This window comes from Leuciscus leuciscus (genome assembly GCF_965113295.1).
Source record: "Leuciscus leuciscus genome assembly, chromosome: 2".
In the NCBI taxonomy this organism is placed as follows: domain Eukaryota; kingdom Metazoa; phylum Chordata; class Actinopteri; order Cypriniformes; family Leuciscidae; genus Leuciscus; species Leuciscus leuciscus.
This window is the reverse complement of record NC_138726.1, coordinates 16,020,271-16,042,883: the sequence shown is the minus strand read 5'-3', so window position 1 is coordinate 16,042,883 and position 22,613 is coordinate 16,020,271. Positions and strand designations below refer to the sequence as shown.

The following is a 22,613-nucleotide window of genomic DNA, read 5'->3' as shown; positions in this document are numbered from 1 at the left end:
CGACTTGGAACTGGTCTTATCCAGTGATGATTGAGATGACTTCAAACTAGATGGGACCAGGAGTGACTGAAGAGCAGCAACCACCTCATCCAGCTCAACAAAAATATCGTCGAGCTCCAGCTTGGTTTACGTACCTCAGCCTCTGGAGTGTGGGCAGGGCTCCAGTTAATTCCTTCAAACTAATATGCCCTCTGTGGTGGCTCTGTTGCCAGACTTTTGGGGCTTGTGCTCCGGGACAAAAACAGCCTCTGGTGATTGATCTGGCTCAATCTTTGAGGCGGGCTCTAGCTTCGAGTCAGTTGGGCTCTGACTCTTTCGCGGTGGGCATGGCTGACTGATGGCTCAAGCTCTGGGTCTGTAGTGGGGCTGATGTTGTCAGCAATGCAGATGGGGAAAGGGGAGTTACACTGCACCAGCACCCACTTCAGATACTCTGTGAAGCTTCCTCGAAGACCATCCATGGGCAGTTGTTCCTTTCTTTCTATTCCTTGATAGAAAACACTGCGAAAAACCAAACTGTCGGGATAGCGGGTTAGGCATGTCAGGTCAAGAAAATCGAGAAAAAGTGCGGGAATGTAAAAAAAATTTCCGTTTTAATTGTGTCTTTAGTTCCATGTTCTTTCAAGGGTAGCATGAGCTAATCTAAAAAATGAGAGATGCGTGACGCAGAATGATCGATGAACAAAATACTTTAATAAAACACAAAGCGATAGCTCACTCAATAACCATAAACATTAACGTGGAAAACAGAAGAGAAGAAACCGAGGGCTTGTATACTCAAGGAAACAGGGAAGAGGTAATTAATTATTCAAAAAACTAACCATCAGAGGGGTATAAGCAAATCATATAAAACATACTAATGAGATTGTAAGAATTCATAAGAAGTAGCCAACAATTCACCAAAATGTAATATAGTTACAAATTGCCATGAGATTGTATTGGAATTTTCCTCCTTTTTGTGCTTTGTTTCTTGCTTGTGGTGCAAAAGGAGACATTTAGCTGACAAATTCTGTGACATATTTGAAACAAATTCAATCAAATGCTAATGCTGATGCGGTGCTGAGGTCCCTTAACAAGGTCTAAACACTAAACACCACACACACATATAAAATACAGGATAATAATAAATAACTAAAGTGCAAGTCATTCACAGCATTGTAGTACAATCTTTTATTTATATGATACAATTTTCACAACAATCCAGTATTCTGACTACTTTATTTCATTAAAAATGTATGTTTAATTAATATAGGAAATGTTTAAATTTGTGGATTTGTTCTGCACTTTCTCTTTCAAGCAAATCATTATTTTCATTGAGTAAACCTAAATTGAATTTAGGTAAAAAAGGGAAAAGGAAAGAGGAAGAAAATTACAAAAACAAATAATCATTACTACGTGTGTGTGTGTGTGGTATTTCCAGATATAAACAAAACAACAACAAAAAGAACAATAACAAAACAAAAATAGAAAATGTAAATTACTTACTTTTGCTTTTCCATATAACATCAGTTCAGAGTGCTCAAAAACGATGAAGAAACACCATAAAAATACCATAAAAGTATTTCATATGACTCATGACTATGGAAGTAAATTAGTGACAAATGTTTTTGAAACAAAAAGCATGATGAATTGCACTACTCGAAAAAATATGCATTGCATTAACCCTGCTTGCATTTTAATGCATTGTATTTTCAGGGTTTGCATTTTTATGGGCTGAAATTCAACACGGTTGTATATTTAAGCTGTGAATATTTCAATTCAAAACATTTCACACACGTTTTCATTATTAAAAATTCAATACTCCATATTCACCTTTCAGATTTCACTTCCAAAATGTTCATTCTGTTTAAAAATACAACCTATAATATTCGACCGGCAATTTTCGGTCCATTTTATTTCACTTTACAAATTCGCTTCCACAAATTCAGTGGTTCAAATTCGACAGAAAATTCAACATCTGACATCCGGGAACGGCAGGAATATCAGTAGATTGCCGATTGATGATCTCCTGTTAGTCGGTCTCACCAGCAGGAGGTGCAAGCGACTGTTGACGAAGAAAACGTACTCGGTTACTAACGTAACCTCGGTTCTCTCTAGAAGAGGGAACGAGTACTGCGTAAGATATCTTACGCTAGGGGAAAATCCTTTTTCCGCGAGATATTGAAGCCAAAAATTATCCTTAATTTTGTAATAATGCAAAACGCGTTGCAGCAGCAATGCAGACATAGGCGAGACAGCTCGCGCGCCTATTGGCTGCTCTGCGGCAACTGCAGCAGCCTATCGAGCGAGGCCTGGCGTGACGTCAGACCCAATCAGGGCACTTCGCGCCCGCTGCGTCACGTCCCGCCGAAATGGGCGTGGTCTAGGCCTATAAATATCGCTCGCAGGCAGCTATTATCTGGTTTTTCATCATCGAAGCAACCAGAGCGTGTGCATGCACGGCAAGATACGCAGTACTCGTTCCCTCTTCTAGAGAGAACCGAGGTTATGTTAGTAACCGAGTACGTTCTCTTACGAGAGGTCTCTCGTACTGCGTAAGATATCTTACGCTAGGGGACCCAGTGTAAAACGCCGTGCGTGCTGAGATCTGACACCAAAGACCCAAGGGCGAAAGCCCGGGGTACATATAGTGCACAAACACTCAGTGAACTCACAGAGAGTCCGGGAAGAAGGAGGGGTGCAGCCTCACTTTTCCACATAAAGTAGCGTCGAAGGGACGCAAATTTCATCATACAGACAGGGCGGGGTACGGCCTGAACAGATGGGGAAAAAATGTGGGTCTTACACAGTTTGCCCAGCTTTAAACTGTCGAAAATTGAGCTGTGCTCAGTAAACGCAGCATTCTGAGCTGAACGCATCAGGTCAGATAATACTGGTAGTCTAGACCGACAGCAGCCTGGCCTGCAGGGCGGGAACCTCTAGGTTATAAAACCTTATAAATGTAGACGGGGAGGCCCAGCCTGCCGCCATACAAATATCTTGCAAGGCAATCCCACTCGACCAAGCCCACGAAGAGGCCATGCCTCTTGTGGAATGCGCTCTGACACCCAAAGGGCACTGCATGCCCTTGGAGGCGTATGCCAGCGCTATAGCATCAACTATCCATCTGGATAGGCTCTGTTTCGACGCGGCTAGTCCCTTAGAACGTCCGCTAAACGAAACAAAGAGCTGTTCCGTCTGTCTGAAAACAGACGAGCGAGACACATAAGCTCGTAATGCCCTGACTGGGCAAAGGAGGCTCGCGTCTCTTTCCTCATCAGGGACCGGTAGGGCTGACAGAGAGATAATCTGCGCCCTAAACGGTGTGTTGAGGGATTTTGGAACATAACCGTGCTTAGGTTTGAGTATAACTTTTGAGTCATTGGGCCCAAACTCCATGCACGCCGCGCTCACAGAGAGCGCGTGCAGATCCCCTATGCGCTTCACCGAAGCGAGAGCCAGCAAAAACACCGTTTTGAAAGACAGGTGTTTCAAATCGATTGACTGTAAAGGCTCAAATGGCGCACCTTTCATGGCTTCCAGAACCGTAGAAAGGTCCCATACGGGGAGGTCTGGGAGGATTCAGTCTCTTAGCTCCTTTAAGGAAGCGGATGACTAAATCGTTCCTTCCTATTGACTGACCAAGCGTTGTTTCTGAGAACGCTGCTATAGCCGCCACATAAACTTTGAGCGTGGAGGGGGCCCTGCCCCCATCCAACAGCTCTTGTAGGAAGGAAAGCACCTCCGTCACATCACAATTTGTGGGTGACACACCACGGGCTGTGCACCAGCCCGAAAACACTGACCATTTCGAAGAATAGAGTCGTCTTGTAGACGGAGCTCTAGCCTGCGTGATCGTGTTTAATACTCCTTTAGGGAGTCCAACATGTACCCGTTGATGGCCCAGACATGAAGGGACCATAGATCCGGGTGAGGATGCCAGATCGAGCCGCGGGCCTGTGAGAGGAGATCTCTCCTCACTGGTACTGGCCACGGGGCAGTACTTGCTAACTGCATCACGGCTGGGAACCAAGGTTGGTTTTTCCAGAACGGTGCTACCAGCAGTACTGAGCATCCTTCTTCCCTGATCCGTTCTATCACCTGAGGCAGGAGAGAGACGGGGGGAAAAGCATAGAGCGGGCGGCGGGGCCACACATGGGCCAGCGCGCTCCTGCTCTTGGAGAAAAATTCTTGACAGTGAGCGTTTTCTTGAGACGCAAACAGGTCCACTTCCGCTCTGCCGAATTTCTTCCACAGCAGTTGGACTGTCTGTGGGTGTAGGGACCATTCGCCTGCCGGAACATTGTTCCTGGACAGTCTGTCTGGTCCTATATTCATGATCCCTGGCACGTGCGCTGCTCTGAGCGAGCGCAGGTTGCACTGAGCCCATACCAGGAGGCGTTCTGCCAGCCTGTACAGTTTCTCGGATCTGATGCCGCCCTGGCGATTTATGTAGGATACCACAGACATGTTGTCCGAGCGGACCAAGACGTGGTGACCTTTTATTTGGGGACAAAAACGCGTCAGCGCGTTGTCTACTGCCAGCATTTCGAGGCAGTTTATGTGCAGGAGCTTCTCCCGTTCTGACCACTGGCCGAAGAACGGTCTGCCCTCGAGCAGCGCTCCCCATCCCGAGGTGGACGCGTCCGTGGACACCACTTTCACCCTCGAGGAAGTCCCCAGGCTTACACCTGATTGGTACCAGTCGTTCGCTTTCCAGGGTTTCAGAGCTGTAACGCATTTCTGATTGACCCTGAGGCGAAGCAAACCGGGTGCCCACGCTTTGCGTGGGACTCGCGCTTTCAGCCAAAACTGCAGCGGGCGCATGCGGAGCAGACCCAGCTGGAGTACTGACGATGCTGAGGCCATGAGACCTAGCATCTTCTGAAATCTTTTGAGCGGGACAGACGCGCCGCAGCGAAAAGAGTTCGCTGTGCGTCGAATGTCTACCGCGCGCTGTTGTGATAGTCGCGCTATCATGGATAGTGAGTCCAGTTCTGTGCCCAGGAAAGATATTTTCTGACTGGGTGACAGGGAGCTCTTCGCCCAATTGACACTCAGACCCAAATCCTCGAGGTGATCGAGTAAAATGGTTGTGTGTTCTATGAGCACTGCGCGAGATTGCGCTAGAATCAGCCAATCGTCCAAATAATTCAGCACTCGCATGCCTCTCATTCTGAGGGGTGCGAGCGCCGCGTCCATGCACTTCGTAAATGTACGGGGTGCTAGGGACAAACCGAACGGCAGGACTGTGTACTGATATGCCTGGCCCTCGAAGGCGAATCTCAAAAATCGCCTGTGACGTGACGCTATCTGTATTTGAAAATACGCGTCTTTCAGATCTATTGACACAAACCAATCTCCTTGGCGAATCTGCACAAGGATTTGCCTGGTCGTGAGCATCCTGAACTGTCGCTTCACAAGCACTTTGTTCAGTTGCCTTAGATCTAGTATGGGTCTGAGACCCCCGTCTTTTTTCGGTACCAGGAAGTATCTGCTGTATAGCCCTCCTTCGCTCTGATCTTGGGAGAGGGGTTCTATGGCCCCTTTTCTCAATAGTTTCGTCACTTCGGCTCGAAGTAGATGTGCTACTTCTGTTTTTACCGTGGTCTCGACGCGCGCCACATAGCGACGAGGGCGTCGGCGAAACTGCAGCGAATAGCCTCTTTTTATAATGTTCAGCACCCACTTCGAAACCCCGGGCAGCTTTGCCCATGCGTCTGCATGGATAGCTAGGGGTCGAATACGAAGCGCACTCCGCTCGCTCAGCGATGGAGAAGCTTCTGTGTGCTGTAACACAAGCGTGTCGCTCGTGACATTTGAGGCATGGGGCGCGCTGATGACAGCGGGCAGATTGCCCGCGCTCGACTCCTCTACGGTGGTCAACCGCGAGGGGGAGGGCTGGGCGGTTCCCGTGGGAACTGTCATGTCTATGTGTGGATGTGGGCGCGGGACAGCGGGCACATTTATCACACCGAAAACATCGTTCGCTTGCGTGAAGCGAGTGCACGTTGGTTTCGTTTTTACAGAAACCGTGAGACATGCATAACGTGGTGTTAGTGGGCACTGGGTAGTGGGCACATTCACCATGTTTGAAGCGCAACCGACCTGAGTCGGTTTTATGTGCGCGAGCCCTGTGTGACAGGCTGTGCTTATGTGTAGGGATGGGCACTGGGCAGTGGGCATTCTTACTACACACGAAACACCATCGGCCGTGGCCGGGACACCAGAAAATACGCTCTTTTGGGGATTTATCTGGGTAGCCGTGAAAACGGCATTTGTGTGCAGGCAAGCGGGTGACAGAACCGACTTGTTGGCTGCAGAAAACACTGGAACAGTCACATTTTCTGGAACTGGACGAGCGAATAGCTTTGGTGTGAGTCCGGCCGCAGCGGGCTGCTAGCTGTGCTAGGACGACTTCGGGGCCTCGGGCTTCACCGTAACCTTAGGTCGCGGGCCGCGTCCTGCGGGGCGGCGACCGGATGAGCGGGAGCGCGGTCTCGCGCTTCTGGCCTGGCGGCGCTGTGAAGTGGAGGCGGTGGACGGTGGCTGTGGCTGTGAGCTCTGAGCAGACGGTTTCGCACGGCCTGCTGCAGAGCTGGAGCGCTTCGGGAGGAAGTGCTTCATAGCCTGAGACGCTTTCTGTACCTCTGCGAATCTCTCCGCGAAATCTTTGACGGAGGATCCGAAGAGGCCTGCGGCGGAAAGCGGGGCGTCGAGGAACGCGGTGCGCTCAGACTCGGCCATTTCCGAGAGCGTCAGCCATAGATGTCTCTCAGACACGGTGAGAGAAGCCATAGTCCGTCCAATGGCTTGCGCTGCGGACTTAGTAGCACGAAGGGCGAGGTCCGTGGCACTCCTTAAGTCCGGCACGCAGATCGCGTCAGGTCCTTCCTCATCCAGCTTACGGAGGAGATCGGCCTGGAAGATCTGGAGCGTTGCCATGGTATGCAACGCTGACGCAGCTTGCCCGGCGGCGGAGAAAGCGCGGTGGAGCAAGCTCGACGTCGTGCGGCAAGCTTTAGAGGGTAGGGCCGGCTTAGCGCGCCGTCCAGCGGAGGGCGGGCATAAGTGGGCCGCTATCGCCTCTTCAACCGGCGGCAGCGAGAGGTATCCTTTGTTCTTGGCATCGTCAACGGCGGAGAATGCCAAAGAAACAGCAGGACGCACTCTAGCAGAATAGGGGGCGCTCCAGGACTTGGCGACTTCTTCGTGTAACTCAGGAAGAAAAGGCGCCGGTCTGGACACAGGTGAAGCGCGCTCCCCAGGCAGGAAAAATCCATCCAGCCGGTTGTGAGCGGGCTGCTCAGGCGAAGACCACTCGAGGCCGAGGCTCGCCGCGGCCTGTGCGAGTACTCGCATGAGTTCCGTCTCGATGGAAGCTCTCTTGCCTGACGAAGTGCGGGCAGGGGGCGCGGGGTCCTCAGAGCCCGCCCAATCCTCACTGCCTGACGCCAGGATAGAGCAGGAATCATCCTCTCCCAGCAGGGCTTCCTCATCCGCGATATCAACGGAAGCGGCGGCAGACGGCGGCCGCTGTCCGTCAGGAAGCGAAACAGAAGAAGCCGGGGAAGCAAGCGGGCGAACCGGCGAGCTTTGGCGGCTGAGGGAGGGTTCCGGGGCCCGCTGGGCACGGCGCTTTTTACGGCGCGACGCCGCGGCGGGCGGGGGAGCAGTCTCGGTGAAGACGGCTAGGCGAGTCCTCAGAGTCGCCATTGCCATCAGCTCGCAGTGAGGGCATCCGCCGTCAGCGAGCGCGAGAGCTGCATGTTCCTCACCCAGGCAGGAAACGCAGATCACGTGGCGGTCCCCGTCGCTGAGTGTGGCTCTGCACGAGCCGCAGGAAGGCATCTTTAAAAAGACGCTAGCTCTTTTAGAAATGTGTGTCGCGGCGGCGACACACACACACAGAAATACAGTGTAATAAAGAGAAGGATATAAGCGCCGGAAAGCGCAGCAGGAAGGCAGGAAGGCGGCGCGGCCAGCGACTTCAGTGACTCGTCCCGCTGAAGGTGCTCTCTCTCGACGGCGCGGCTCCTAATCCAGCTCCAGCGATGCGTGTGCTTCGCTTGAAGGATGAAAAATCAGATAATAGCTGCCTGCGAGCGATATTTATAGGCCTAGACCACGCCCATTTCGGCGGGACGTGACGCAGCGGGCGCGAAGTGCCCTGATTGGGTCTGACGTCACGCCAGGCCTCGCTCGATAGGCTGCTGCAGTTGCCGCAGAGCAGCCAATAGGCGCGCGAGCTGTCTCGCCTATGTCTGCATTGCTGCTGCAACGCGTTTTGCATTATTACAAAATTAAGGATAATTTTTGGCTTCAATATCTCGCGGAAAAAGGATTTTCCCCTAGCGTAAGATATCTTACGCAGTACGAGAGACCTCTCGTAAGAGAACTATATGTGACCCCGCCTGTGAAACCCCGGCTAAAGTCGCAGAATCGAATTATGAGTTAACGAGCGTCAAAGTAGTCATAGCCATAAAAATCACAAAAATAGTCCATGTGTGATTATTGCTGTAAATGATAGATTATACCAATGGTTTTGAGATGCAATACTTACATTTTCATTTATAACATGATAAATACTGAAATTAATGATTGTATTGACACTACGTCATACTTTTGCAAAAAAAAAAAAAAAAGAAACACGGACGTGGCCATTGATTTCGATCGTCTCTGGGTTTATTTCGCGCAACAACACTGCTGATTCGTATATCATTCGGTTCAGGAACTTCTTTTCTGTGTCTTTTCTATTAGAAAGAGTAAAAACAGATTTTAATATCAATCCGCGAGCGCCGGTAGTCAGGTCAACACAATGAAAAAAAAGGAGAGAGATTTAAGCCGGGTTTAGATGTCTGTGGTGATTTTTTCTTGTCATAGCCAATATTTTAAGAACTGCTATTTGTTTTGTAGCTTAGTATTCTGCCAATAATATTAAACTTATTTTAAGGACATTTTTGGCCTACTACGTGTTATTTGCTGGATGGTAACGTTAATGCGTTGTTTTGACATCTGGCATGGCCATGGCTTCGCCGGCGACACCGAAGTATGAGCAGGAACGGAAAATACCTGCTTGCTTGATATTAATCTCGGTGGAATTGCCCCAAATTATGATTTAACCGGTTTTATTGCGGATTATTTTCTGGAGGATGATTGTGATGATGAACAGGACACGTTCTTTGACGAAACTGACGAGGAATTTGACGGTAAGTTTTTAAAAAAAAAATGTTTTATGCTAAATATGTAAATGTATACTGTCAGTGTCCAGCCAATGTAATGCTAACACATATCTGTGATGCAAAAATAGTGGATTTAAATGTTTATTACATTTGTTGATTGGGATTGAGTCAGTTTAAGGGACATTCTACCAGAAACGTACATTTCCACTTCCAAAAATCTTGGGGGGAAAAATATATTTTTCTCAAATCTGAACGTTGAGTCATATGGAGGACATGTTAAACTATGAGAAACACATATCATGCCATCTCAGCATGTTTTTATCTCACCCCTAAAATGTCAGGCCCTGTCACAGACAAATTTAGAATGGTTTCCTAATGAATTTCTTTGATACAAATAGCATTTTCTTATTGATCACATGTCCCTGATTGTATCTAACATGGTTTTATAATTCCTTTAAGAAATATAAGTAACTTTTCGGTCAACTGTAGAACACAAAATCACAGAATACCCGCCAGGCACCCATATAGTTGTAAAATAACTACCTTTACATAGGAGATTTTTACAAAAACATAGTAGTGGATATATATACCCCCACCTTCATCTACACAGTTAAAGAGATTAATTAATTAATATTTCCTCAAATAGTACACTTTTGTCATAATTTCCTGTGTGACAGGACTGACCATGGCGTGACAGGACTGACGGTACTGTGACAGGACTGACTTTATGGATTTTGATGATGCAGAAAAAGTTATGTTTTGAGTTCTTTATTTTAAGTTTTGATTGGCATTTCTTTTTTAAATTATTATTATAATTTTAATGTAATATACTATGGTAAAATTCAGCCAATGACATACATAATATTGCCAAAAGTATTGGGACAGCCCTCCAAATAATTGAATTCAGGTGTTCCAATCACTTCAATGGCCACAGTTGTATAAAAATCAAGCACATGGGCCTTCATTTTACTATTGCATGCGTTAAATACATAATATATGCAATAAATGTAATGAAAAATAACAATAACATTAATTTGTAAGGCCGTGTCACACAGGAATGTGACAGGGCCTGATGTGACAGGGCCTGACGGTCGGCCATTTTAAACTGCCATTACTCAGCCTGCTAGCATGCTAGCATAAAAACTGTTAACATGCAAGCAAGGAATTTCAGTAACCTTTTTAGACATGATTTGGATTTAAAACATTTTCATTATTTTCTGGAATGTTTTACCATGACAGGGCCTGACCCTTTAGCTCGTCTTCCTAAAATAACCCATACAAAAACAAGCTTAAAATCATTCAATTCAATGACAGAATTCAGCCTTGATCAATGTCAGCTTCACATGGGACAAATTATGTCACTTCCTCTGAGTGATTCCCTTAAAGGCATATTTCACACATTTTATGTAGAGTTTTATGTAAACGTGACAGGACTGACCAAAACATGGGGACAGTTGTAAAATAGAATTTATTTGTAGAATTTATATATAATTTTATGTTTTTGATCAGTTGATGTGAATGATAACAGCTTAAACTTGTTATTGATGGAGTTTTTTTTCCGAAATATCAGTTTTTAGCATAACAAAACTATGAAAGACGTAGCTCCAATTTGGCTGAGGACAAGGACATGGACAGGATTTGTAATTTTCAAAAGTGTTTTTAATAAAGAAAAAAATATATGAGAACCTAATGAATGACATATTCCTTTACAGAACAACTCACAGAAATCAACTATGAGCCAGTTTTAGGATTTTTTGGATGAAATACTTTTTTATTCACTGTAACAATTCAAGGACAGATAATGTACGTTTCTGGTAGAATGTCCCTTAAATTAATTACGTTTATGGCATGATGTTTATTTGTTTCATTACACTCTGAATTGAAGTCTGCTTACCACCTATAGGCTGTTTCTTGTTCCTATGCCCTCCCCTCAATTAATCAGATCCAGTCTGACTAAACTGAAAAAAATTGTTTCTGATACTTTCATATAAAATGCTTCATTATCCATTTTAAATGTGGAATTAAACCCACTTCCCATTCTTGCATGTTACGCAATCATGTTTTTAGGTATCTTGCTTTGAAAAAAAATGATCTTTGCTTTTTCAGGCAGTGACCAACATGATGAGGAGGACAAGCCAGTTTTGGTGATTGAACCCCAAGCTATTTGTCTGGCGAACATGAAGAGGGAACACCAGCAAGAAGAATTTGCTTCGAAACCTGGAAGTCCAGATGTGAAACTGAAAGTCAGTTTCTCTTGCAACTGCAAGTATTTCAATGGGGAAAAGTGTTCTTTATTTTTCAAGGAGGGAGAGTTGCTGTCACTCAGGATTTTATTTTGCATCTAGACAATTTTAGAATGTGTACAAAGTTTGAGACTGACCTGTTAAAGGGATAGTTCACCCAAAAATGATTTACTCATACTCACCATCATGTTATTCCAATCCTGTATGAGTTTCTTTCTTCTGCTGAACACAAAATAAGATATTTTAAAGAATGTTGGTAACCAGACAGTTGGCGGCACCTATGGAAGTCAATGGGTGCCGTCAACTGTCTGGTTACTAACATTCTTTAAAATATCTTATTTTGTGTTCAGCAGAAGAAAGAAACTCATACAGGTTTTTGGGTAAACTATCCCTTGAAATTGTATTTATTTATTTATTTATTTTTTACTCCAGATTTACTCAATGTTACACCGTGGGCCAGTAAGAGAATGATAATTTCAGAGAATGAGAAATGTTATGTTATTTAATTGATATATTATTGACATTTCACTGATATTACATTTTACTAATAAAGTTATGCAAATTATTCCACTGAATAGACATGGTAATTGTTGCTACGATCAAGCTTTTGTGGTACCCCCATACGTTTCAATGTTTTTATGCTTTTAGCTTTTTGGACATGCACATCATAATAAATAGACCTGTTTTACAAAACTTTAAGAATTTTTCCACTGATGTGTCATATATCACTAAAAAGGGGAGAATCTCAGCTTTAATGAGTTATAAGGCACATATGCAGGATAACTATGGATCAAATGTGTTGCAGTTTTAACAAATAACTTATTTTTAAATTGGAATTTCTCAAAAATATGATTTTCTGAGCCTGAATTTTAGCAAATCTTTGACATGGCCTTACTCAGTCAATATTAAAGATATCAAGGTTATATTTTCACAGAATGTTCTTTACATTGTGTAGGATGATTCTATGTAGAAAACATTGAATCATAAAAAAAATACTTTAGCTGGGTTTTCACAGGCAGGGTCACATATTTCTAAACAGAATGAACATTTTGGAAGTGAAATCTGAAAGGTGAATATGGATTATTGAATTTTTAATAATGAAAATGTGTGTGAAATGTTTTGAATTGAAATATTCACAGCTTAAATATACAACCATGTTGAATTTCAGCCCATAAAAATGCAAGCCCTGAAAATACAATACATTAAAATGCAAGCAGGGTTAATGCAATGCATATTTTTTCGAGTAGTGCAATTCATCATGCTTTTTGTTTCAAAAACATTTGTTACTAATTTACTTCCATACATGAGCTATATATTTCAAATCACCTTAAGCCAGATGTGGCAAGTGTAAAATATTATAAAGAAAAAAATGTATTGTCCTTTTGTTTCCACTAAATAAACAAGTAAATTTTTATTATTTTAAATATGTAAATGATTAAATGAATAAATAAATAAATAATAACTAAATTAGCTAATTTCATAAATTATGTCATGAACAAACTGTGGTTACCACCTGTTAGTTACATTACAGACTGTACTTAAACTGTTAGTTAGACAAAGGTCAGGGACACAGTGAGTCTTCATGATGTTTATCATCCTCTCAGGAGTCCACACCGAGCGGACGTCTGTTCCGGACTCATTTGTAATGAAGGCACAGCAGCGCCACGAGCCTCCAGTTCCACACCAGTCGAAGGTGACCTTTCTTTGGAATGAAACAGAGTTGTCTTCATGCTGCGTGTTGGTTACATTCCCAAAATTAAGAGAGACCCTGAAAATCTCAGGAAGGTCAGGCCACATTAATACCTACAACAGCCTGTAAACAGGCCATCCGTTCACGGTCCAGAGGGAACCGACCGCTCTCAGAAGACAATGTCAAGGTTACGTGGATATATTTTCCATATATCAGCCAACATTATTGTTATTGGCCTGCACCAATTTTCAGAACTACACAATCACAGATGTGATACTGATGTTTTAGACAATGATATAGAAAAGCACACACTATAAAAAGTTTAACTATTATTTACAAAAAAAATTTGGTGAAACATTTTTACACTCAAATTTTTTTTGTAAATTTTAAAGCTGTGAAATCAATTAAATATACTGTATCAATTGAGAAAATGCAAGTAAAAAAATTTAGTAAATCTGAGTAACTGCATCTGGTACATTGAGTAAAAATAATTTTACATTTAAACATTTAAAAAACAATATTTATGAGAAATATTAACTGTTTTTATTTATGAGTAATATTAACTTTTTTTATTTCCTCTAAACCTTTGTAAAATAGTAGCCTATTCTATACAACCACCAGTACATGACATTGGCCTTTATTGTCGATGAGTACAGCAATACAGCACATTTTACACTGTTTTTAACATGTATACAATATTGCCTACATTTAAACTAATTTAACAAACATTTTAGAAGTAAAAATGAAACATTTAAACATTCAGGTAGCCTAATTCAAGTGTAATCAACCGGTCTGTTATCCAATATCCACCGGATCAGCGATGGTTCTTGTGCCAGAGACGGACTCGCACTCTGCGGGTGAACTTCGAACTTCATACCGCCGTCCTGCATTTCACTCATAGCCGAAAGATACTGTGAGCGACTGACTCCATAACCTGCCAATAAACAAACAGTTACAGTTCTGAGGACATTTTATCATCCAAATTAATTATATTCATTATCATTAGGAATAAAGTTGTGTGTTTATGCAAGGCGTTTCAATCACACGAAAAGACATACGCGACTCTCATTTAGGTGTAGAATTACGCCTCTGTATGTTGTTTTGCATTAAATAAAATGATTTAACACTAGAACTCCCAAGACGGTCATTTTGACCGTTTTTAAATTTTACAGTGTAATAACTTTGTTAAAATAAAATCAATTTGGCTGTAGGACTCTGACTTTTCCTAAATATGTGTATATTTTATTCTGACACTGTTATTTTATTAAAATCACAAAACAAAAAACAGTTCTGACTATTTCTACCTAGAATGGCCATAGCGGTCATTTTGACCGCACGCATTATTGATACATAAATCCGCTACATTTCCCGCCTATTGGTACCCGTAGCATAGCAACGATCTGTCCTTTTTTGTTAAAGCTATTCCAACACTAGCTGCTATAAGTTATACATTTGAGCTAACGAAAATGTCATCAAAAAGAACAATGACAGCCACAGAGGTTTTAGCCATGCTTAGGAGGCTTGACGATGAGGAGTCTGATGGAGGAGCAGGTTCGGATCAGGACAGCGATGTCTCTTGGTCCCTGGACAGTTCATTCAGCTCTGAGAGTGATTCAGATAATGAATTAATTCCCCGTCGAAAAAAGAGCCGGCTGGACATCTCCAATCCTGGAACTGACCTTGTTCCATCGGATAATATTCCAGGTATGTTTCTCTTCTTCTCTAGCTATATTTTTATACTTTGTGAGGCAGACAAGCCATATTATCAATAATACGTTACTTCAAAGTAACGTTATAGTTATCCGTCTCTAACTATCTAAGGTAGGCTATGCCGATCAGATCTGCTATCGAAAATGTTTGTCCTATTATTTTTCCTCTCACACACCCACCGCTGTTACCGACGCACCTTTCCTGACGACCGATCCATTCATTCACTTTTTGTGAAAATTGTGAATGAATGCACACATCTTTTCATTATTATTATTCTATTGCTAGTATTATACTATATTGTCAGGCTAGTAGAAATCATATGGGCTAATTAGTCCTAACAAGATTACGATTTCATGAACTAAAAAAGTAATTAGTCTGTTCTGTTCTTTTTTTTTTTTTTTTTTTTTTTTTTTTGCCAATAGTGCAAAACCTGATCCATCAGATATGCCTGCTGTGTCAAGACAACACAGTCCACCACGAGATGAGGAAGCTGGCCTAATAAACCCACTTACAGCCGAAAGGCGTGAAACGGCGAAAGACGGCACAGTGTGGACCTATATAGAGCTGGGTGAAGACAGAGGAAGGCGACAATGCCAAAATGTAATAACTGAAGCCGCAGGCCCGACAGCGCACGCCAAGCGCAATATTGAAGATGCCCTTACAGCCTTTTTGTGTTTAGTGGATGATGGCATGCTGAAACACATAAGGGACTGCACCGTGGCTGAGGCCCACCGAGTCAAGGAGGACGAAATATGGGACATAACAGTTGAAGAGCTAAAAGCCTTCATTGGTTTAATTTACATTCGAGGGGCGCAAGGTGGAAAAGGGATGGATTTGGCAAGCTTTTGGACAGCCGAGTGGGGATGCGCTTTTTTCAAGGAGACCATGTCCGAAACAGGTTTCAGGAAATAATGCGATTCCTGCGTTTCGACAGAAGGGAAACCCGACGCACACGCCTGCGAGATAACAAGTTTGCCCTTATGAGTGATGTTTGGGACAGATTTGTCCAAAACTGCATCGCCTGCTACAAGCCTGGTGCCGACATCACTGTGGATGAGCAGTTATTCCCTACTAAGTCAAGGTGCAGCTTCATCCAGTATATTGCAAACAAACCGGACAAATTCGGAATCAAATTCTGGCTTGCTGCGGATGTCGACACCAAATATATGGTAAACGGTGCGCCTTATCTGGGCAAAGACGTGACGAGGAGGCCAGGTCAACGACTTGGAGACAGTGTGGTGCTGAAAATGGTCGACCCATACCTGGGGAAGGGAAGAAACATCACCACCGACAATTTTTTTACTTCATTTGTACTGGCCAAGGCACTTCAGGCCAAGAAAACTAGCTTGGTTGGCACGGTAAACAAAAGCAGACGAGAGCTCCCCCCGTGCGTAAAGGTGCAAATGCCGCTGTTCAGCACAGTGGTGCTGAAAAGTGGCGATGCAACACTGACCGTGTATCAGTGCAAAAAGAACAGAAATGTCTGCATGCTCAGCACTGTCCACACTGCTGTTGGCATCACAAGTGGCCCGAAAAGCAAGCCAGAGGCGGTCACCTACTACAACAAGACCAAGGTAGGAGTAGACGTTCTAGATCAAATGGCTAGAAAATACTCGGTAAAAGCACCCTCCCGTAGATGGCCAGTAGCTGTTTTCTATAACATCCTCGACCTGGCTGCAATCAACGCGCACATATTGTACAAGAAGTGCACAAATGAGCAAGTTTCAAGGAGGGACTTCATCACGCGACTGGCGAGCGAACTTCGCTCCGACCACATTAAATCCAAAGCCACACAACTGGTGGTGCGAGAGCCAGAACCCGGGCAGGAGCAGCAGCAGATGGAGAGAAGAAGGCAGTGCCAAGTAAAGAGAAGCTGCAAACAAAATAAAACAAAGGAGACATGTGCCAAATGTCACAAAATTGTGTGTGGGATTTGCACACGAAAGGCGGTGTTTACCTGTGTGGACTGTGCGTAAGCGTCAGTGAATGATGCGGGGTGTTTGCGCCGTTCAGAGGAGCCCACTTGGAGGAAAACGTGTTAACCTTTTGTTCGTTAATATTTTTTTGTTCACTGAAAATCGTTCTAAAGCAGTTCGTTTTCTTGTTTAGCTAATGTTCATGTTTTTTCTTAGCCTGTTTTTGTGTGTAAGTACTGTATTGTGCTGCATACGTGTCCATGAAAGTTTTTAATGTATTAAAATGTATATAGTAGGGGTGGCACGGTTCACAAAACCCACGGTTCGGTTCGTATCACGGTTTTAGGGTCACGGTTTTCGGTTCTGTACGGTTCTTGTTGTTATTTTTTCTTTTAATCTTTAACACTCCAAACATGTACTTCAGCATATGATATATAGCTTAATTATCTAATTATTAATTTATTTCATAAATGGGGCGTGTTTGCAAAACGCAGCTTCTCATTTCCCATTCCGAAGTAATATAGTGAGCGGTCACCGTGAGGAAACTTTCAGTGGCCCTGGAGGTTCATCCATCTGTAGTGAGAGCTACGTGGGGACAGTTCTTTGTCAATTTCTCCTCGTGTCTCGTCATCATAGGCGTAATTTGCGGGTGGGACATGTTCCCACCACTTTTTGCCAAGGTCGATATTGTCCCCACCACTTTTGAAACATCTCACGGCACAGGTGTACCAATACAATTAAATAAAACATCTCCAGTTAACTAGCACAGTATTCGTTTCGTTCGTTTGTTAAATAAAAAGCAATATAGCGCTGAAATGTGTTTTTTTTAATCAAGTGATCAAAGTGCTCGTTGCCGCTGCGATCAGTGGCGCTGATACTGTGTTCTCTTGTGGCTCGCGCACACGCCGCACAGTCTTCACTTGGACGCGCGCTTCAATCCGTTGGGGATACTCTCTATTCGTTCCGGTGAAATCACAAAACAAAATTCATACAAATCTGTCCCTGCTTGATATACAACCACTGATAAACATAATCGGTTTTGATGGAAAAGCAAAAATATATATACGAGTGCGGATTAGAACTCAGAACCTATGACACGCTTGGCAAAAGTTCTGCCACTGGACCATTAAAGTACATACGTGAAACAGTCGATCTATGTATTTATTCACGTGAAAAAACAACATATAGTGGAGTAGATCTCATTAAAGGTCTAAGTAAACCGAGTGTTACTATTTAAATCGATTGCTGGACATCGTAATGTTATTCTACATACATCTGATTTATGATTTAGCATTGTATTAGCACGGGCACGAGGCTACATTGCGCATGCGTCGAACCGTGCGACGCACACACGCTCCGAACCGAGACAAGCGAACCGAACGGTTCGGATGTTTTTTCATGTACCGTGCCACCCCTAGTATATAGTGTTTTTGTTATTGTATATATGTTATAAGTTATTGTATCATAAGATTTGTTTTTATTTTACAAAGAAAATATTTATCAATTAGGCTGGAAAATACATTTTCACATTCGAATTTAAATTTTGTGTCCTTGTCTTTATTATTACCTATCGTAACATTGTAGATCCATTTATTTTTAGATTTTGTATTGATTATTGAACTTATTTACAAACAGGGTTACTAAACGGTATGAAGCTTTGACGTTTCCTAACATTTTTGCATGTCTTTTCACGTGGTGAGTGCAAAAAAAAAAAAAAAAAAAAAAAAAAAAAAAAACTTTATTTTGTGCTTGTTTTAAGGGCGATAGCGTCATAACATGATGACAGGTATTAAAAGCTTCATTGGAAACCTTAAAAAGAAGGTTCCAATGTAGATATGACATGACGAAAATGACGTTCAGTACGGCCATATGACCGTCAAAGTATGAACGGTCAAAATGACCGCTATGGTCGTTCTAGTAGTTTTGGAATTCCGGTAGTTCTAGTGTTAAAGCACAGTAATGATTTTATAGATAAAATAAAATATACACAAACCCGAATTTCACAGAGGAAATGCACCAAATCTGCGACTCTGAGAAGAGAACTGTTGTTCCCTTTCGTTGTCACTCCGAGTTACGTCGGATGACGACGAATGGGGTTTCGCTTAGAAAGCCTGTCATCTTCGAGTATATAAAACGAGCCTATGGCAATGAAATGCCATGGGTCTGCGGAATTTGCATTGCGTAACTCCGCCCCACCCTGGGGGTATATAAGGAAGTACGCTGCAACATGCAGATATGTTTTCGCTTCGGAGCCAAGAGTTTTCTTCACTCCTACAAGCCATTCTGTATCATCTTCACTCTACGAGACGAGCGGCTCTTCAGTGTGTTTGTGTGACGGCGTGTTCCAGCGAGATCGCATTGCCTGCTGCTGATCTGTGCAGTGATCTGCCGACAGTGTGTGTGTTTCTCCCTGGGCGCTTCAGCACTCTGTCGCGTCAAGACGTCTTTTTCAAGACGGTTCGCCCGTGTATTTACTGGATGTGGGCGCGTGATTCATCTGCCTAATGGTCACGAGCGCTGTTTCGCGTGTTGGGCTTATTCACGCTCGGCAGCGCTCGTGGATGAGTCACGTTTTCTTTGCGGGAACGTGACCATCGCGATGTTTATAGATCGAGACTCAATGATCTCCGTGTGGGTAGAGTCCCCTCTGCCACACCCCAATCTATCTCTTCCTCGAGAGGGGATACTTTGGCTGGTGGCCAGGGTGATCTGAGGGTTACAGTGTGGCATAATACCGACGAGTATTCCTCGGGCCACGCCCACCTCCACATCGCAAACCGTGGGGCTTCCGTGTGTGCCTGGTTTCTCTCGGGGACCCAGTGTTTTCATTCGGGGCTCCAGCAGGTGGTGTCATGTCACTCACAGCATCACAAGGCGGGCTTGATTCCTCTGGAAATGAGGATTCGACTGCGTTGCCTCCCTCTGGAGTGTCAGCGTTAGTCGGGTCAGATCCAGAGCTGATGGCCATGCTTTCCCGGGCAGCTGAAAGCATCGGCAGGAGTGGCGCCGCCCTCCCCCCGAGCGCTGTAGGCTTCCCGGATGTGCATCAGGACGCTTCCGGCCCGCGGGAGTCCATGTGACTTTTCGCGGCCCGCGGGCGTCCTCCGCCTTCGCTGCACTCGATCGCGTGGTGATCATGGGCTGTATGTTCTCTGTCACTATCGTGGCACAGGCATGCAGTGCTGTGTGTCGCCTTCGCCTTCGAGGCAGTGCTGACTCGGGAGTTCTGTCAGACCAGGCCGCCGTGGAACGCTGGTCCTTCCCTGGCCTACACTGACAGAACGCGGAAACTCGACCACGCCCCCACGCAGGGACGCTATGCCTCCCATGTCTGGGCTGGTCGATCCGCCACGCACACTACTGACCTCGCTCTACGGGCGACATCGGTACCCGCGTGATCCCGGGGCCAGGTGATGTCCACAGCTGTGGTCCAGGAATGGGCTCAGCCAGGTTGATGTGAGGGGGTCTGAGAATTCATTTTCTCAGCTCCCCCATGTCCCAGGCTGGGCTCCTCGGCGGTGTGGTTGAGGAGTGTACCCAACAGTCTTTGACCCCCCCAGAAGCAGACTGAGGCCTTCTGCACCGACGGTCATCCGTCCGTGCGGTCTCCTTAGTCTGCTTCCCGCCGAGGCCGCCTCCCTGCGACTCCTCCCCTCGAGCCTTCACTGGCCCCGAGCAGGAGAGGGTTGCAGGAGGGCGGCACCGCCCGTCTCTGCCCCTTAGCCGGCCAAACGCCAGGCTAAGCAGCATTTTCGAGACGGGTGGCTTGCTCGGCGGTGTGATTGAGGACTGCGCCCAACAGTCTTCGATCATCCCCTGAAGTGGACTGAGGCCTTCTGCACCAATGGTCATCCTTCCGTGCGGTCTCCTTAGTCTGCTTCCCGCCGAGGCCGCCTCCCTGCGGCTCCTCCCCTCGAGCCTTCACCGGCCCCGGGCTGGAGGGGGATGCAGGAGGGCGGCACTGCCCGTCTCCGCCCCTTAGCTGGCCAGACACCAGGCTAAGCAGCACTTTCGAGACGGGCAGCTTGGAGTTAGGGCTCAGTTCTTTTCAGGAGTTGGTAGCAGGGCCACTCCGTCCCCCGGTGGAGGGCCGCGGGAGAATCTCTTATTTCAAGAACTGATGCCCCTTCCTCCGAGCCCCAAGAGGCTGTGGATGACAGTGCGCGCCGCTCACGAGCCTCGCCACTCTCGTCCCCTTCTGTCGCCAGACCCCTGCCAGAGTACGCCCCCGTGGCACGCTGGTCCTCCCCTGGCCTCCTCTGGCAGGGCGCGGCTAATGACCGTGCCCCCACCCACGTCTGGGCCGGTCATTCCGCTTCGCTGCACCACCAGTGTACGTCTGGCTCGCTTGACCCCGCTGGTACAGCTTTTGGGAGCTTCCCAGACTGTCCCGTTGGGTCGCGAGAACCATCAGGCTCGGCTACGCGATTCAGTTCGCACGGTCTCCTCCCCACTTCAGGGGAGTCCGCTTCACTATGGTCGGTGGCAATGCCCCTGTCATGAGAGTGGAGGTCGCCACCCTACTGGCGAAGGGTGCGATCGAGATTGTCCCTCCAGCCGAAATGAAGGCCGGCTTTTACAGCCCCTACTTCATTGTACCGAAGGCAGCGATCGACCTGAAGGACGCCTACTTCCATGTCTCCATTCTTCCTCGACACAGACCATTCCTACGGTTTGCTTTCGAGGGGCAGGCATACCAGTACGCGGATTTCCCTTTCGGGCTAGCCCTGTCTCCTCGTGTCTTCACGAAGGTCGTCGAGGCAGCCCTTGTTCCTCTACGGGAACACGGGGTTCGCATTCCTGAACTGTCTCGTCGACTGGCTGATCCTAGCTCACTCTCGAGACCAGGTTTGCGAACACAGGGACCTAGTGCTCCGGCACCTAGCTCGTCTGGGCCTTCGGGTCAACTGGGAGAAGAGCAAACTCTGCCCCGTGCAGAGGATCTCTTTTCTCGGTATGGATATCGACTCGGTCGCCATGTGCGCGCAGCTTACGAGCGAGCGCGCGCAGTCACTGCTGACTTGCCTTCGTCAATTCGAGGGCAAGAGTGCGGTCCCACTGAAACTTTTTCAGAGGCTCCTGGGGCATATGGCATCCGCAGCCGCAGTAACGCCGCTCGGATTGCTTCATATGAGACCGCTTCAGCTTTGGCTTCGCGATCGAGTCCCGAGGTAGGCATGGCAACACGGCACGCTCCGAGTCCCAGTGACTCCGACCTGCCGTCAGACCTTCACCCCGTGGTTGAACCTCAGTTTTCTTCGGGCTGGTGTGCCCTTAGAACGAGCTTCCAGGCATGTTGTTGTATCAACAGATGCCTCCACCACGGGCTGGGGCGCCATGTACAATGGACATGCTGCCGCGGGCTCCTGGACAGGTCCCCAACGCCTTTGGCATGTCAATTGCCTCGAGTTGCTGGCTGTACGCCTTGCCCTGCACTGCTTCCGGGCGTTGCTCAGGGGTCAACACGTGCTAGTTCGATCAGACAATACCGCCACAGTAGCGTACATCAACCGTCAAGGTGGTCTACGCTCCCGCCGTATGTCGCAACTCGCCCGCCACCTCCTCATATGGAGTCAGAAGCATCTGAGGTCGCATCGAGCCATTTATATCCCGGGAGAGCTGAACCGTGCGGCTGACGAGCTGTCTCGGCTTCGGCCTCTCGCTGGAGAATGGAGACTCCATCCCCAGTCGGTCCAGCTGATTTGGGATCAGTTCGGGGACGCTCAGATGGATCTGTTTGCCTCCCACGACTCGTCCCATTGCGACCTGTTTTATTCCCTGACCGAGGGCACGCTCGGCACGGATGCACTGGCGCACAGCTGGCCGCGGGGCCTACGCAAGTATGCGTTTCCCCCAGTGAGCCTTCTTGCGCAGACCTTGCGCAAGATCAGGG

At 46.2% G+C, this 22,613-nt stretch overlaps 1 protein-coding gene across 1 annotated transcript in view; it reads left to right on the top strand.

The window, feature by feature from the left end:
• The window catches only part of LOC309485241 (uncharacterized protein), a gene marked incomplete at its 5' end in the record, with an annotated part of 151,510 nt that extends 129,123 nt beyond the window's left edge, over nucleotides 1–22,387 (top strand). Inside the window, one exon of the mRNA XM_082152005.1 lies at nucleotides 21,472–22,387. Within this exon, the coding sequence (XP_082008131.1) occupies nucleotides 21,472–22,356 (885 nt within the window). The 3' untranslated portion in view covers nucleotides 22,357–22,387. The remainder of the gene's footprint in view (nucleotides 1–21,471) is intronic.
• Nucleotides 22,388–22,613: the final 226 nt, after the last annotated feature.